Source organism: Alligator sinensis, unplaced genomic scaffold, assembly GCF_000455745.1.
Source record: "Alligator sinensis unplaced genomic scaffold, ASM45574v1 scaffold169_1, whole genome shotgun sequence".
Lineage (NCBI taxonomy): Eukaryota > Metazoa > Chordata > Crocodylia > Alligatoridae > Alligator > Alligator sinensis.
Genome location: NW_005841924.1, coordinates 1,201,868 through 1,219,429, shown reverse-complemented (window position 1 = coordinate 1,219,429; position 17,562 = coordinate 1,201,868). Strand labels below are relative to the sequence as shown.

Genomic DNA, 17,562 nt, shown 5'->3' with positions numbered 1-17,562 from the left:
GGTCCCCCTGCAGCTGATGGCTGAGCTGGGGGAGTGCGTGTCCCCCACATGCTCAACAGCAGACCTGGAAGTGGAGCGGAAGTATTTCTGGTCCACTTCTGGGTTTGTTGCCAAGCATGCAGGGGACCCTCCCTGCGCTCCTGTGGGACGCTCCACCCCCCCTCCCCCCATCTCAGCATTCATGAGCCACACCTGGTACCTCGAGGTAGGTAGAAAACAACATTTAAAGCTGTGTCTATGGCTGAATCGCTTATTCTCTGAATTCAAATCAAAACTTCGGATTCGACTGAATTGAAAGGGGACAGTGATCTAAATCAACGAATCGAATCACTGTCCCCTGAATCAGGCTGAATCTGAATCCAATACGGCCCACTTCACACACCCCTAATGCTTGCCCTGAATGGGCAGGCAGTGTGCTTCAGCACTGGGGTGAGGGCCAACCAAAGAGAAGCTTTGGCTAGCTTCCAGAACATCTCTGTGAAGGACCTGAGCCTCTGGTTGCCTCAGGGCAGTCTGGGACTGTGCCCTGCCCGCTTTTTTCACCTGGGGTATTTTTTGACCCCTGGCTATCCACAGGTCTAATTTTGCCCCTGCGCTGCAGATTTGCAGCCCGGGGAACCTTTTTATTTTGTTCCTGCACTTGCCTCTTGCAGCATCTCAAAGGGCTTTAAAATACTGCACAACTGAAGGTGGCTGAAGTGCTGATAGTCTATATATTTATGGACAAAGTATAAAAACATTAATTTGTACTTAGTTTTAACTTATAACACAGTATAAAAGGGGGAGCTCAAACTTTCTTCCTTTGAAACTCTGGTTGTGATCCTGATTCCCACAATCCTTCTAGTTGTGCCTAAAAACCATACCTGGTTAGGGTGAAGGAAGGGGTTGGGTTCTAATGAACAGAGGCTATTGACATGGAATTCCATGGAGAACATGGCAAGACTAAAGGAAGCTGTTGATGCAGATGCTGCTGAATGAGGGCAGTAGTGAGGTGTAGGGGGCACACAGGGGTGCATGTGCACTCCCTGACAGGCAGCACTCCCCGCTTAGGTGATGGGCAGAGGGGGCAGGCAGGAGCACCAGTGCCCCCCCGCAAGTGCTGGCCAGGGAGTGGGGGTGCTGGATGAAGCACTGCCGGCACTTCCTGGTCAGTGTGATCAGCTGCAGGGGCCACCCCCGTCATTGGCATAATCAGTTGTGGAACCCCTTCCCCCAGTCGCTGACTGGCCGCTGGGGGAGCATGTGCCCCCCCCGGCTCGGGTGGTACCAGTCGCCCATGGATGAGGGCATAAGCATAGATGGGGATGGATACTACCCTGGACAGAAACAGGATTTTAATATGAGGGGTGTCAAAACAGCAACCAGCATTGCAGGAGTGACTGCACCCCTACTCTGAGGCCCCCCACTGCCAGGTAGGTCATGCTGTGTGAGCAGCAGCTGGGGACTTTTAAATAATAAAAAAAAAAAGTCCCCAATCAAGTAAGAATCCCCTAATCAAGTAAACAAACCATCCTGTCCCGTCCCCTCCCCTCCCATTCACCCCCTCGCCCTCTCCACTTACTCCTCTGGGTGCAGTAAAAGTTGTGGAATTTTGCCTGCCGCCACTGCTGCCCCATTCGCTCCTGCAAGGAGTGGCTGCAAGGGGAACTGTTCCCTTTCCCTGCCCCTGCTCCTAGCCTGCCAGAGGAAGGAGGTAGAAACCATCTTTTGCCACTACCACTGAGCCTTGCTCCATGCACAGGAGTAGCTCTGGAGCTCCCTTCCACCCCCCTCTGCCTTGGGATAGTAAGGGAGTGGGTACTAAAAGGGGAGTGGGGGGGGAAGGGGCATTTAAATCTCTTTCCACGACTTAAAATCCTGTCCCTGGCTGCTGCTCTGGGTACAGATAGGGAATGCTTCCCCAATTGATGAAAATTATAGTAGTGTTGGCTAAAAGAATCTTTCTGCTTTGCTGAAGCTTGCTTCAAACAAATGGGGTGAAGAGTCACTCTAAGCACATGGGTCACAAGGACATCACTACTTGGGCTTTTCTGGAATATAGGGTAACACAGACAGTTTAAAAGAGGAATGGAAGAAGCAAGGCTGCAAGTTTCTTCTTTCCCTTACTCTAGCACTTGGTTTGGGCATTTTTGCTGTGCCCTGTCAGGGGATACTAACTTACAGTATGAGAAATCCTGGTATTGTATGCAAGTAAGACCAGAGATTAATTCTGATTATTTTAAAAATTACAAAAAAAATGTTGGCAATTTCAGAAGTCTTGCAAAAAAGTTCTCTCTCTTATATACCCAATATCACTGCTATAAAGCCATGTTCAGACAGACATTCTCATTTTGGATGGTGAGTGTCTTGAAAAGACAAACTAAACCAGAAAATGGCCCTTATTTCCTAATAACTGTGTCTATCCAAGGAGTTATACTTGCAAGTTTTCTTATGTAGACAAAACCTTGTACTCAAGCACAAACTGTTCTCCCCAAATAACTAGCTGTTTCCTGTGCATATCATCCAACAACGTAGGAACAACTTACTATCCAAGCTTGAATTACAACATCTGCCCAGATCAGTGAGCTCTTCAGTGTTCTCTCCTGCTTAAGGCAGGTCTGAGGGTTAAGACTGGCACAAACCAAACACAATGTTATTGGCTGCAAAAAAATACATCATAGATATATCTATCATAGATATTTAATGATTGTTGGAAGCATATGGTTCAACACCCAGATACATCCTGTTATATGAGACACCTACACATTTAAAAAGATTATATAAATAATGAAAATATTGGTAGTAGTTACTGACCTTGTGATCATTTTCTTTTATATTTCATACTTTAATGTCACTCCTGAAAGTGAACCAGTCAATTCAACAGTTATCAATTTTCTTTAACAAATGTATAGAAAGTTTCCAAAACTAACCTATTAAAAATAGATTTGAGAGAGAGAATAAGCAAGAGCAAGAGAGTGAGCATAAGTGAGCGACTGTGGCCATGTGTGTGTATACAAAAATGTTCTAAAATGTAGGAAACACAATCCTGATAAAAGTATAATAATCTTAGCAATTTCCTATAACATTTGTGTTTTAAACTTCTTCAGAAAGAAGGGAGATCCATACTGATGGTTTTCCTCTCAACTGACATTTAATGACTGACATTAGTAGACTTAAAGTTGCATAATTCTGTTTCTCTGTTAAGGGATCTATCATTGTGGTGTTTAAAAGCAGGAGTATAAAGAAACAATATTATACTCTAGGTAGAAAGAAGAAAAGATTTTTCCTTTGGTAATGTTTTTATCAAATATTTAATATTTTTGAACATCATGAAGGAAGCAATATGATACTTATTTAAGAACTGCTGATTGGATGGCCTAGGACTATGGGTCAGTTCTCCTGCAGAAGGGTGAGGGGCCCACTATTTTAGTAGCTCATGTCTAGCAATAAAACTGTGTTTGTAGCATGAATGGTTGGACAACATAAAACCAAATGACAACTTCAGAATTTCTAAGGCTGCCTTCTCTTCCTCCCATGTTCAAAAAGGCCAAGTAGGACAACACAGACCAGCAAGAGATTTTAGAAAACACTGGAGAAGAGAAACAAGAGTTGTAAAATTGCCGCAAGGTATTTGCTACGAGACTGAATCCGGGCACAGTGTACACCATGTCACCCTAATATTTCTTCAAGCTTAAGTAATTGTCTACCTAGAGGGCCTTGTCTCTCACACACACAGTAGGGGCACACCAACAAATTATTTTGTCTCATGACCTCAGCACGGACCCTTCTAACAAGGGTTGAGCCTCATGTCCCCCCCTCACTAGCTTTAACCCATTTGGTGAATCACCAAACTTCCCTTCTCCTCCTTCAGCTTGTACATCTGACTACATTCACCTGTACCATTTCATCACCTCCTTGCTTTCTTTACATTAAAACATGATATGTTGCCAGATGATTTTATTCAGAGACAAATTGGCCCTGTAGGCTTATCCTCTACATGAAGCTGCAACATTAAAAAAACAACAATTTGGGAGTGGAAGAAGAGAGATTATGGGGAAAGGACATGAGAAATTTTCAAGCTGCTACTTAACAGTTACAATGATCAACTCCCCAGTCTGGCCAAAATTCAGTTAGTACAAGTTACTCTTTAATATTTATTTTTAAAATTATATTGTAGAAACATGAAAAAAAATGTGCATTTCAGACTTTGTGCGCTAAAGTAGCTTTTTAAATTCTGGCAGACAAGGTTCCTTGGGTGAATTTGATATCTTTTATTAGACCAACTTTTTAAATTCTGGACACTCGCACTTATTTCAAATGTACATTATTTAATGTGCCAGATAGAGACAAATTAATACAGGAACTGAAGCAATTCCTCTTTCATTACACCATTTAAAAAGTGTAATTATCTATTGCTTTTACAGTGAAGAAGTGAGCAACCCTGCAAATGTGTACTATGCAATCTTGAATTCTGAAGACAAAGTGAAATTTCCAGCTGTCTTTTCAGCTTCCAACCTAATAAAACATACTAGACATACTAGTATCAATGTAGTGGTATATTTCAAGCTCGTTAGTATTATCTTTATGGAATATTTATTACTAGCTATATTTAACACATTGGGGATAAACATTAGATTTCAAGTCTCCAATGCAGCAAAGGTGGCACCTTAGAAAAAATGAAAACTTTCTAAAATGTAAGCAACATTTAAGGTGATACAAACAATAACACCTTACATTTGAAAAAAAATACCGTTGTCTCATAAATGCAGTTATTTGTACTCGTGACTGGGAGAACCACTCCTTATCGCGTAACTTCTTAAGCAGCAAGTAAGCAGGCAAAACTGGCATGTTTTATCTGACAAATTACCTTAGGTTACTTATAAGGTTTGCTAAGCTACATTCTGAAGTATAATGTGAAAAATTGCTTAAATTTTCTTTAGTGGTTAGTGATTTTGGTTACCTCAGATTTTAGTTACCTGGCTTGAGAGACATTACAGGGGATTCAAAGTGTTACAGTATGTTGAAGATTAAGGTGTCTGTCTTAGGTTGTATGTCCACAAACTATGCTAACCAAAAATCATTAGAGACTTGAATTCAGGCCATCACACTTGGAATGAAAGGCTGAACCTACTGCTATAAATGGTCAAATTGCTAGGAACTTCATGAGCAGGATTTCACCTTAGTCATTACTATGAGCCCATTTCTACAGTATCTTTGATAGGAAGTAGGAAACAAGTTTTCTGGATGCTACTATAGCGTGCCTGATTAGCAGGTTTTACAACATATGTTTTTCTCCATAGCGAAATAAATGTTTTAAAAGCACAAAACTGAGCATATGTTCAAGCAAAAATAAAAATGGACATTTTCTAGTAAACAGAATCCAGTTGTCAAAAGTGAACAAATCATATCATATATTCTGCTTTCATTTGGTCATATACACTCACATTTAAAACTGAAAAAGGACTCCATAAACATAATTTGTTTTTATGTTACAAGTCTTCCTGCTTCATTTTATTTCCCCCTATTTGTTTTCACAAAACTATTTTTAAAGCATTTGTCTTCATTCCTTCATTAAACATTTCAGAAAGTATTTCAGATATGTAACATAAACCCAACTGCATCATCTTGCATTTTACAAATATTCTAGAAATGTCTGTGCAATCTTTATTGGCTATAACACGATTTGTCTGATGATTAAGTTTAACTCTTTGGTCTGGTCAGTGTTGCACCAGCTGTTAAAAAAACCTGCTACAGCTGCTGTCCAAGAATTCAGTTGCTGATTACTTATTTGTGCTGTGATTGCACCTTTAAATAAAACTCAGACAAGAACTGAGACTACAACAGGTAGACACGTCATTCAAATACAACAGTGGATTAAAATGTAAGCGTCACATTCTCATTCTAGGAATTCACATTCATTAATTACAAAGTAAGGAAAATTGCATATTAACATATAATGCTTAAAATTCATCCCAATGGTGATATGTTGTTGTTTAATACATATGATATAATTTTCAATGAGAAACTATTTGGATGTGCAGTATTTACAAATCACTATCAAAAGTCTTCAATGACAGACCAGTCTTTGCTATGGGCTACTGAAAAGGATTCATTATGTCATTTTCCCTCCCTCCCTTTCACCATAAATGTTGATGCAAAAACACCAATAAAGAACAAAATGTATCCATCTCAATGGTATGTAGTTCTTAGTAATATATCAGTGGCATGGCTCACTGTCCAATTATATTTTAACTGGTCTAAGAGAAGTTTGAAGCAAGACGCTTAGTGTTTGCAGTTCCATGCATTTCTGGAGTCTGACCAGTGCCCAAACAGAAGACTGAACAATGCACGTGTAATTAGAATTAAATTTCATATGTAAAAACACAAAGAAAAGGCCTTTGATTTAAGATAATGTTTTTCATATTACAGCTATAAAATGCATACAAATTTAACAAATGTAACAACCAATTGTTACATAGGCATTCATATGGTAGTGACAAATTAAGCTACATAATCCTTTTCAGCTGGTTAACAGCATACTGCAAAGGGGTGTGAGACTATTAATAATAGCTCAAGATATGTAAAGTAAAGAATGTCTGGATTACAAAGAAAAGCAGGTAGTCCAGGAAAGGCTTAACATTTTTAGAACAAAATCAACCTCCTTGATCATCTTCTTTATGTTTATACATGGATTTTTGTTCTCTTTAATATGGTCACGCATCCTTTCTTTCTACATGCATCATTTATTCCTGCAGGTATTACCCTTTATGTAAAAAGAAAGATGAATATAATATACTTTTGAGATTATGTACATACATAAGCACGTTTTCAGTGCACTGAGTTTTAAATCTCAGCTGATCATTTATAGTGCTTGCATATACATAATGGAGTATTTGTTACTCTTACCATTTGGGCAGAAGCATTGTCTACTAATGGGGAATGTTTAAGATTTAATAAGAAATGGTGGTCATATTTTGACACATCTGAGAAAAACAGCCACAGATATAATTCCCAATTACGACCCTTTAGCCCAAAATTTGCTCGTTTCATTTTATACAGTCCACAGCACGTGCAGTACTTAGCAGAGGAAATTAAAGAGGAAAGATGGAAAAGAGAGAAGGAAGGAGGTAAAGAAGAGGAAGAGTTTAATTAGAGCAATTGTTATGAGAATCTGGAGTAAGAAAAGAATCAGATCCTGACAAGAACACGTTCCGTACCTTCCACTAACAGATTCTAGTAATTAATAGTGTTCTGTTAATAAGAACAAATGAGTTTTGCAACTGGTTAGTAGTACATTTAACATATACTAACTTTTAAAAGTGATGAATAGTCAGTATATATGCATGATTTACATAACAAATTATGCTACATCTGCATTTTTATTCTGAGATCATTTGCTCAGGAAAGGAGAAAAACAGGATAAAAACCATATATAACAATATCTAAATAAAGTCTTAGTAAAGATCAAGAAAACTGCAATTTGTAAAGTGTTTACATTACCTACACAAGAAAAGGAAAATAAGTTTAACTAGATGGAACATTTATTAAAAACAAGATGCTTGAAAGTTTTCTGGTACAACTAGTTGCAAGTTTTCTGTGGCCTTTTATGTTGTATTGAATTAATATTTCACATGCTCTGATTATATTGGGATGTACAGGTTGAAGTTGAAACTGTATGCTCAAAGAACCACTTGGTTTAAATGTTCATGTGGACTTTTATCTGAAATGAAATTTCACAGCAACAGAATAAAGCTGTACAGATTTTAAATAACTTCACAAAACTCTAGCTTTGCTTGTCATCAAAAGTCCAATATGAGCATTAAAATAATGCATAGTTCAGATGCTATATATTTCCCAAGAGAAACTGCTGAATAGGGTCAAAACCCAAGATGTTTCTTTTTGATGTATGTTAGCTATTTGCTATTCTCATATTCCTGTGATTTACCTGGAACATTGTTTCAAAACATGCAGATTATAAAAGTGATAGAAAATGTCTCAAAAAGAAAACAGCATACTTTAAACAGTTAAATCTCAAAGAACTGTAAATATAAATACCACCATTATATTAAAGTGTGTCATGTGACATTCTGGAAATTAAAGTTTCTTTAGAGAAAAGAACAGAAGCAACATATTAGTGGATAAAATGCAGTTCTGATGTATCCATTATATATAGAAGACCTGTGGCCTTCTGACCACATCTCTCTCACCTATTGACAAAATGTCAAAAGACACAATTGTCCAAGTCAGAATCATGATCACTGCCATACAAAGCAGTAAATTAACTGGAGTCTCACACTGTCACTGGTTTCCTTTCAATACATGTATCGGTAAAAATAAACACAACTACTATAAGTGTGAGGCACAATGAGTCTGTTGTTAATGATAGTTATCTTTTTTGGAAAAAATATAAAAACTCACCAGCAAAAGTTTTACTTTCTTCACACTTCGATTCACCATTTGTATTGAGTTTCATAACCAGTAATGTCAGCTTAAGCTAAGCCAGAAAAAGTGAAGCAGTTAAAAATCGGCACTGAGAGCATAACATCCAGTGATAAAATGCTTGGTATATACAGCTGTATCACTCCAGACTAGAGATATTTGGGCTAACGCTCACATCGGCCAACAGCACCTGCCACATAGCCAAGCACAACATAAGGAACAAATGGCATATTTACGTGGGGCAGAGCTCCCAAATATATTTACTAGACAAGCCATGTATCACACTGCAGAGTTCTTTAAGAATATCTTCAATATGCTTATTTTCATGATTTATATACTCTACGAACATTATTACCATGTAATGCTAGGTTTACATAATCCTGCTGGAGATGCTAGAAAAGCACCATACTGTAGCATCTTAAGAATTAAGGCCCAGATCCTCACCAGGTATTTAAGCACCTAACTCCCAGATTTGAAGATTCACAAAATTCTGCTCCAAAATCCTTAAAATTACCATTTTAAGGACATTCTGCTACAAAGTCTAGAAAGTTATATAATTTCATGTAGCAACTCAATTTGGGATGGCATTTTTCTTTTAAACAATTATTTTAAGGAAACTTCACATAGGCTAAAATTATGGAAATAAGACTAGTTACCATCTTCTCAATATCGTTGCCTTAACAATAGGGAAATAAGAGACAAAGTAAAAGTCTTTACAATTCCAAGACAAGGGACAATTTCTTCATTTTTTAAAAAAGTAGGTGCCGGCATTTTCCTTTCTTATGGGGGGGTGCTGGCAATCTCCCCAAGACTGGACTAACAATAGTGCTGGAAAAGGAATCACATATGCCAGTCCTGGGTGAATGGATTTTCAGAAGCAGTTCCTGAATGAGTCTGGAAGTGACCATCAGGAATGAAGCACACTTGTACACTTGAGATTCTAGCTAAACCTTTAGTGCAGGAAAAAAACAAGAGGCGTTTAAGAGACAACAGCTATTTTTATATTAAAATCTTAGAGAAAACAAAAGCAGTTTCCTTCTTAAGGTAGTTAGCTGGGGAGTACAAATTCAACTGGCTAGTGGCAGTGGAGTAAAAAATAGACAAACAGACAAAGACAGATAGGCAAATAGACAGAAAAAAAATTATTTCCTGTCTTGTCTCCACTAAGATTTTACATTGAGGTACCTTAACTCTATGAAGAAAGAGTGCCCCACATTCACTGTTTTGCACTTATGACAAGAGAAAGAAAAACACTAATTGCAGTTAGTCTTGAGGCCATAATTATGACCCAAACTATCAGAGTTAATCCCCTTTGCATTTAAACTGATTGTTCACCAAACACTAGGATTCTCACCTAACCTTTTACATATACTTGTTCCTTAAATTATGTCAGCCACTGTCATGTAATTACAGAGTGGTATTTTCAAGCACTTGTCTAGCATTTTCAGAGTGAAAACTAGCAGGCCTCCCTCCAGTAAGGGCAAGAGAAAAATAGAAGAGTTTCTATAACAAATGACGATCTTGTAACTAGTAGTGACATTTTAACATAACAGTGATAATCACTGGCTAGGTATTTCAAGCATTTCACTTGAGAGCACCACATCCCTTCTAGATAGCCAAGTTCTTACAGTAGGGGTGCTCATGATCCAAATGAGGTCCACAGAGTCACTGCACCTAGCCCACAGGGCTCCCTCCACAGGTCTGGAAATTTGGTGGTGGATAAACCACAGCCATTAAATATGGCCACGTTCCCCGCTGCCAAATGCCCATACCCTAAGTCCCCCATGGTGGGCCAGGTCAGGCCAGACTGCAACCCTTTATCCCACACGGCTGAGTGTCCCTCCCCACCCCCGCTTCTGGATCAGGGTTGGGCCACATGCCCTTCCCTCCCTGGAGGGCTGGGTTGGGGCCTGGCCACACCCCCTTCCCCCACAGGGCTGAGCCATGCCCCATTCCCTCCTGTAGGGGTTGGGCCATACCCCCTGCCTCCTGTAGGCCCGGGTTGGGGCCTAGCCATACCCCCACACAGGGCCAGGCCACACCCCCTTTCCTCTCTGCAGGGCTGGGTTGGAGCCTCGCCATGCCATTCCCCTGCAGGGCTTGGCCATGCCCCCTTCCTCCATTAGGCTTGGTAGGGCCTGACCACACCCCCTCACCCAGGGCTGGGCCATGCCCCCTTCCATCTCTGCAAGCTGGGTTGGGACCTGGCCACACCCACTCCCTCCCAGGGCCAGGCCGCCTTCCCTCCTTTCCCCTGTGGGTGAGGCTGCATTAGGGCTGGCCTGTCCCCTGCCTCCTTCCACACTGCCAGATGGTGCCCGCTGTGTCTGCCTGGGTGCCAGATGGGGAACACTGGCTGGATCCAACCTACAAACAAGTTAGGCACAATCCGGCCCACCAGGAAAAAAGGCGGAATACCACGGTCTTAGACGATCGACAAACTATAGGTAAATCAAATTACCAAGTCCACCATGCGAGTTGTTTTTTACTGCAAGGAGCAGAGCCCAAAAAATTAAATTAGCATGCTTCCTGACCCATTTGTGGACACAGGGGGGCAAAAGTCCACAAACAAATTGAGAATCTGTAATACTTCCATAAATACTTTAGTAATTGATAAGCTATATTTTAAATGACAGTTGCAGAGCTAAAACTGAATCATAAGAAAGTAGGACTGAAAGGTACCTCAGGATGTTATCTAATCCAGCCTCTAGAGAAACAATTAAAAAAACTAAGCAACTAAATTATATATTGTGTTTATGGCTAAGATTATATAGATTTAAGGTGGTTATAGGCTGCTGAATTCTGTGAGACTGGGAGGGGAAGTGGGGGGAGAGAGAGCAGAGGGATGTTATTTATGTATTGATTCATATTAATGATTGAGCATGAGATACATTAAAGTTATTCAATTCCAATGCAAAAGTGTCAGGATTATTCCAAACAGTACAAGGCTCTACAATCCTAAACTTAAAGAAACAAGCAGGAAACTTGCTTTTTTTCCCTTATATATAAAATTACGAAAAAATATACTGTCAGGATTACTGAAAAGTAATTCTGACATAACTGCATTCATCAATTATGTTCACATATAAAGAATTCAAGGGGGAAAAGGGGGCAAAATGTACTGAGAACTGCTAGTGTAACCAGAGAAAGACGTCTCCGTTTCCCTAAAGTTCTATATTAAAACACATAGTTCAGAATAATTGCATTTAAAATCAAGATGAAGGTAGACTGTCTGATAGTGCTAAGAGGGTGAGGAGAAAAAAGAAAAGAAAAGGACTAACCACAAGGGGGAACTCAGACCAAGAAACAGAAAACTGACATAAGGATAGAGAAGGGTAATTTTAGAAAAACCCTATCACTGACTACTCATAACCGGATTAAAGTCACTTGTAACACCTTTCATTTCTGATGAAACATTACTTCAGTTATTAGTCAGTTAAGAGTCTAATTAATATCACTTCCACAATTGTTAGTAGTCTCGGCCACTGATGGCATGAGGAATCCACTAATCTCCATTTCCCACATTGTGGGAGTATCTTGTTTGTCACAAATTTAGTCAGTCTTTTCCTTGTGTGGAAAAGAATTTAAATTAACGAAATTGTAAATGAACAACCCACTTTCTCCATTTACTCTTACAGTAGGGACTAATCTGTGGGAAATGGAAATTAGTGGATTCCTCATGCCATTAGTGTCTGATATTACTAATAATTGTGGCTACTACTACGACTAGCAATATATAAATCCCTCTCGGTAAAAAAAACCTGTGCTTTGTATTGTTAGAAGATGCAGAACAGAATAAAAATATTTGCCGAGAACCATAAAACAACTTTCAGTCAAAACACAATGGAAATGCATGTACCTGTGCCCTCTAGTGCTGAAAAGGGTAATAATTAGATCATCTTAATGATATACAAACTCATACTGCACACAAATAATTCTGAAAGTTCATTCTGTTAATTAAAATCTGGTATACACATCAAAAAAAAATTTCTAAGGACTGTTATTATTGTAATTAATTAGCATCCCGTATCTCCACAACTCTTTCCATTTCCTCTTTGATCTGTTACCCACATTCAAAACATCAAAAACAGACTCCCTAATATGCACACAGCAGTCTTCCTACAATTGATCACTTAATTTTTCTGCTTTAAAATACCATCCCATCTCTCTACACAAAGTGAAAAATGTGTCTCCATAAATCTGAGTCTCTTCAGGGGTCAATGAAATTTACAATACATGCTTGTTTGTAAGCCTGGATCAAAGCTCATAAAGCAGATACTTAACCCCTGAGGGGAAGTATTAATGTCAATTGTCACTGTTCTTTTGACTTCAGTGGAGTTATGGCAATTTACAAAAGCTTAGGATATGCCAGAGACTTTTATGATCCTCTAGCCAGATTCATATGGAAGCTGAATCCCAGCCCAGAGAAGGCCAGACTGGGGAATGGTATGGCTCCTTTTTAAGTGAGGGGATAGTGAAAAAATCATCTTCAATTAAGTCCATCCACAGGGTAGAGAGGTCAATAAGCATGCAAATATACTGGAAAATTTCCCACAGCATACAGAACATATGAATGCGAGATCTGATTGGTGGATTGCAATGTATACAGTATCCTGTGTTCTTAAAATGGCACCCATGTTGATCTTGGGAGACAGAAGAAAAGAGGAACAGGCCAAAAGAACATCAGAACATCCAACGCAGCAACGCAGTGCCCATCCCTCCTGAGAACACCTGTCCTCACTGGGCCAAGACATGTGGATCTAGAATTGGGCTATGGAGCCACCTGTGGACTCACTATTAAGATCCTTGGAAGACAATCTTACCCGTTCGCGAGTGATCGCCCACCATCGGGACACATCCGTTAGTGTCACTGAATACAGAAAAATTATACAAATTTAGTTACATGTACCTGGAAAGTTTTCATCCTGAACCATTTATCTCTGTATGCCTAGAACACCAATGTATTTCTATTTCCAAGAAAACTCCATCACTAAGGTCAAAAGCCTAAAGGAAGGTATCTGGAACCACATACTCACACATTATGGGTCCAGCAAGATGCCATGAGACCTAGAAACCTAGACATTTCCAAGACAGCTGTCAAATATTGTTCCTGATTTTTGCCACTACTACAGGAGGTGGAGACCCCAAACTCCTTCACTTCAATTATGAAGCAAGATTTTGAGTAAACTAATTCCTGAAAGATCAAAGTGCCTGCCCTTCACAGGTGTTCCAGTCATATTCCTCCAAGCATTTCTGAACCTTTGCTATTGTTGACTTGGCTTCTGGTTCAAAGATAGCTCAAACAAGTAAAAAAATAGAAATACACCTTTGTGTTCAAGTGCTGCAGTTAAGATTCACGCTTGCCAAGCTTATATCAAAGCTTCAATACAATGGAACCTCAGAAATTTCTGGTGAAAAGGCAAAACAGGAACACTTAAGCAAGCATATGATGACCCAGACAAATTCATGGATGGTAGATCTATTAATAGCTGTTGAACAAGACAGTTGAAGATGTTTCCTCTGGCATCTCTAAACAAATAATGGTAGATTGCTAGGGTGTGTAACAGATAGGAGATAGGTTACTCTAGATCTATCCAGGTCACTGCTCTCGCTCTAGTATCCACTTCTACCATTGTCAGACACAGGATACTGGGGTAGATGGACCATTGGTCTGGCCCACTATAGCACTTCATATGTTCTTATCACACCTATGAACAGATGGCTTTAGGAAATAGTAAAGATTTCAAGATTCTGGAAGTTAGGTGATGAGAAAGTAAGGTTGGGTGAGAATTTGGTCATACTGTTAAAATCCAAGACTATCTTACAACTCTTTATAACAGTGGCTCTCAATCTTTTTAAATCCAAAGACACCTTTTGGAATATGTCAGGTCTTAGTCTTTACATTTTTTGACCACAGGAAAATACTACAGCAATTGTTCTGTTGCAAAGAACTGAAAAAGACAACAGCAAGTCAGAATGTTTTTTATACTATGAATTCCTATTTGAGCTCTCTGGGGCACATCCACACGTGCAGGCATTTGTGCTTGCAGCAGCTCAAATAGAAGCGATGCAAATTTGAGCCAGGGCTTTTTGCCTCAGTACATGTGCCCAGGCATGCACTTTGGAGTGGGGCAAATTGTGACACTTGGGGCAAATAAGCCTGCCTGGCTCCTCCTGGATCTGCAGCCAGGGGGAGCTAGAGCCTGGGGCCAGCACCTATGCTGGCCCCAGCAGTATATTGAGTCTTCCCTGTACTGGCCCCTACAGTATAAAAAGCTGCCCTGGCAAGCAGCTCAGGGCTACTCACTCTCAGGAGCTTCTGGGTCCTGGCCAATTGGTACCTGGGGACACTACTCCTTGTGCCAGCTGGACTGCTGAAGCAGCCCTGAGTGTCCCCTGCAGCCTCTACCCACTGCAGCTGACTGGCAGTGGGGGCTGCTGCCTGGCTGTGACCTGCTGCCACCTGCGACAGCATGTGGCCCCAAGACTGCATGCCTGCCAGACCCAGATGGAGACTGCACGGACATTAGAGGCATCTACACCTCTGGGACAGCTGCCAGCGGGCTGTGGCAGCCCAGATGGCTTTTGTGCAGCACTGCTGGGTCTTGCCACTTGCCTCACTAGCAGGAATTCTGGGTTTACCTATTTAAAAATTACAAAATCTCTCATAAAAATATCCCAAAGTCACTCTTTAAAATACCCACCAAATCCATGTTCTTCCGTAAGTAAAACAAAATACCACTAGACATACATATATATACACATATATACATATATGAGAGAGAGATCAAATCAGTTGGGCAATGTTTTATTGATATATTTACAATTTTAAAGTAATTTGGAAGCCTATCAGTGCTAAAATTCTAAATATCTACACAGTTTGGCATTTGTCACAGAAAAATCCAAGCCACCCCTACCCACTTCGCTAACCAGGATGTGCAGCACTGAGCAGCAAGGATATGCCATTGCCCTACCCCTGCCCTTGCCCCTCACTCTCAACCCACAGCCTTCCCCCTGCACCAGTCGCCTCACTCCTGACCCTCAGGGCCATGTTTGTAGGGAGGGCCTATGGGGGGGCTGCTCAGGAGGGGTGGCACCACAGGGCACAGCCCCCCCACCCCCCCATGCAGCTCACCGACTGCTGCCCCCACAGGGCCAAAGTCCCCCAACAGGGGCCATCGCCTCCTTCTCACCCCATGGCCCATGTGCTCCCTGCTCGGCCCCAGCCCCTGCTCTCTCCCCCAGCCCTGCCATCATTTCCCCACCCAGTCGCAGCCCCCAATCGGTGCCCCATCCAGCCCAGAGTCCCTGCACTCACCAGCTGCAGCAGCAGCCATTGAGGACACTAGGGCTTCATGGCACAGCACCCCTATGTGGCAGGGGACAGCGGGGATCAGCCCTGGCCATCTGGCATGCACTCCCAGTGCTGCATCTTGCATGGGTGCAGCCCAGCTCAGCAGGGTGCGCTGTCTGGCAGCTGGGGGCTGCTGGAGCTGAGCAGCACCAGCCCAGGTGACAGCCAGAGCTGCCAGACAGTGCGTGGTGCTGTGCGGCACCCTGCCAAGCCAGGCTGCACCTATGTGATAGGGTAGAGGCAGCATGGGTGCCAGGCAGGTGGGGCTGAGCCCCGCTGTCCCCTGCCATACGGGAGGGTTTGGCCATGAGGATCCAAGCGGCCCCGATCGTTGTTGTCACTGCTGGTAAGCTCGAGCTGCACAGGGGGGCAGGGTCGAGTGGGAAAGTGATCGGGGAGCTGGGGAGAACAGGGAAAACGCAGGGACAGCAGGACAAATGAGAGGACAGCAGGGGAGAGCAGGGGAACGAGCAGAGGGATGGAGACGTTCTCCTGGGGCAGGGGGAATGCACAGGGAGTTGGAGGAACAAGCAGGGAGTTGGAGGAACAAGCAGGGAGTTGGAGGGGTGGGGGGGAACAAACGGGGAGTTGGGGGAATGAACAGGGAGTTGGGGTGCGGGGGGAATGAACGGAGAGCGGTGGGGACAAATGGGGAGCAGGAAGGTGGGGGGAACAAATGGAGGCAGAGGAACAAACGGGGAGTAGGGAGGATGCACGGGGAGTAGGGGGGAAAGCATGGGGAGTTCAGGGAACGGACGGGGGGCACAGGGACGGGGGAACAAGTGTGGGGAGGGGGAAATGGGGAGCAGGAGCCAGACAGGGCCCCCCATGGTGCCCCCCACCTCCTCCAGCCCCTCCAACCATTTACTTATCTGCCACGAAGCCAGGTCCAGGTCCCTGCGGCCTGCACTGTTGCTTGCTTTGCACGGGCAAGCATCGTGCTTTAGCACCAGGGCAAGGGCCAGCCATAGAGACTCTCTGGCTGGCTTCCAGAGCATCTCTGTGGAGGACCAAACCTCTGGTTGCCTCAGGGCACTGTCCCTGACTGTGCCCTGCCTGACTTTTTTCCCCAGGGGTATTTTTTGACCCCTGGATATCCAGGGGTCTAATTTTGTCCCCTGTGCTGAAAATTTGCAGCATGGGGAATGCTTTTTTGTTCCCGCATGTGCCTCTTGTAGCGTCTCAAAGGGGTTTGAGATGCTGCAAGAGGCACGTGCTTGCTCATCTGGACGCACCATCTGAGTTTATCTTGTCAATCATGTTTGCACATCTAACAGGGCTAACATTGCATGTCACCCTCTGGCATCCTTGAAAGGATCTCAGGGTGCCTTAGCACCCTTGTTGAGAATCGCTGGCTATAGCAAGAAGGGGTAGATAACCACCACTTCTGAGAGGATCAGAAGCAATGGCTAGTGGCTGACTAACAATTTTCCTGGTCTCCTCAAAGGCTTAACTACTTGGATTTTAAATATGACTTCGATATCATATAGAATGATCAAAAGCCAACCATCAATAGCCATTATTTGTCTCTCTCTCTGCAAAGAAGTAGTACTAGACAGAAATCTCTTCTTCTATGAAAGTAGAGGGGTTCCATTTGGAAAAAGAGGGGAGTGATATGAGAAGTGACAGAATTCAAGGTGGCATGTGCCTTCTCAGAAAGACTTTGACAAGGTTTCATAGTTTCTAGGGTCGGAAGGGACCTGGGTAGATCATCTAGTCCGACCCCCTGCCATGGCAGGAAAGAGTACTGGGGGTCAAACGACCCCACCCAGACGGGCTTCTAACCTCCT

General features: G+C 42.2%; 1 protein-coding gene across 9 annotated transcripts in view; it reads right to left on the bottom strand.

Moving 5' to 3' along the window:
* Nucleotides 1-17,562, bottom strand: part of FBXW7 (F-box and WD repeat domain containing 7) — a 212,521-nt gene that overhangs the window by 107,759 nt on the left and 87,200 nt on the right. The window contains exon 5 of one of the 9 annotated variants that reach the window (XM_025198525.1): nt 6,692-6,742. The exons of the other annotated variants lie outside the window; for them this stretch is intronic. Coding sequence (XP_025054310.1) covers nt 6,719-6,742 — 24 coding nt within the window. The 3' untranslated portion in view covers nt 6,692-6,718. Of the gene's footprint in view, nt 1-6,691; nt 6,743-17,562 lie in introns of those variants that run through there. 9 annotated transcript variants of the gene reach the window in all.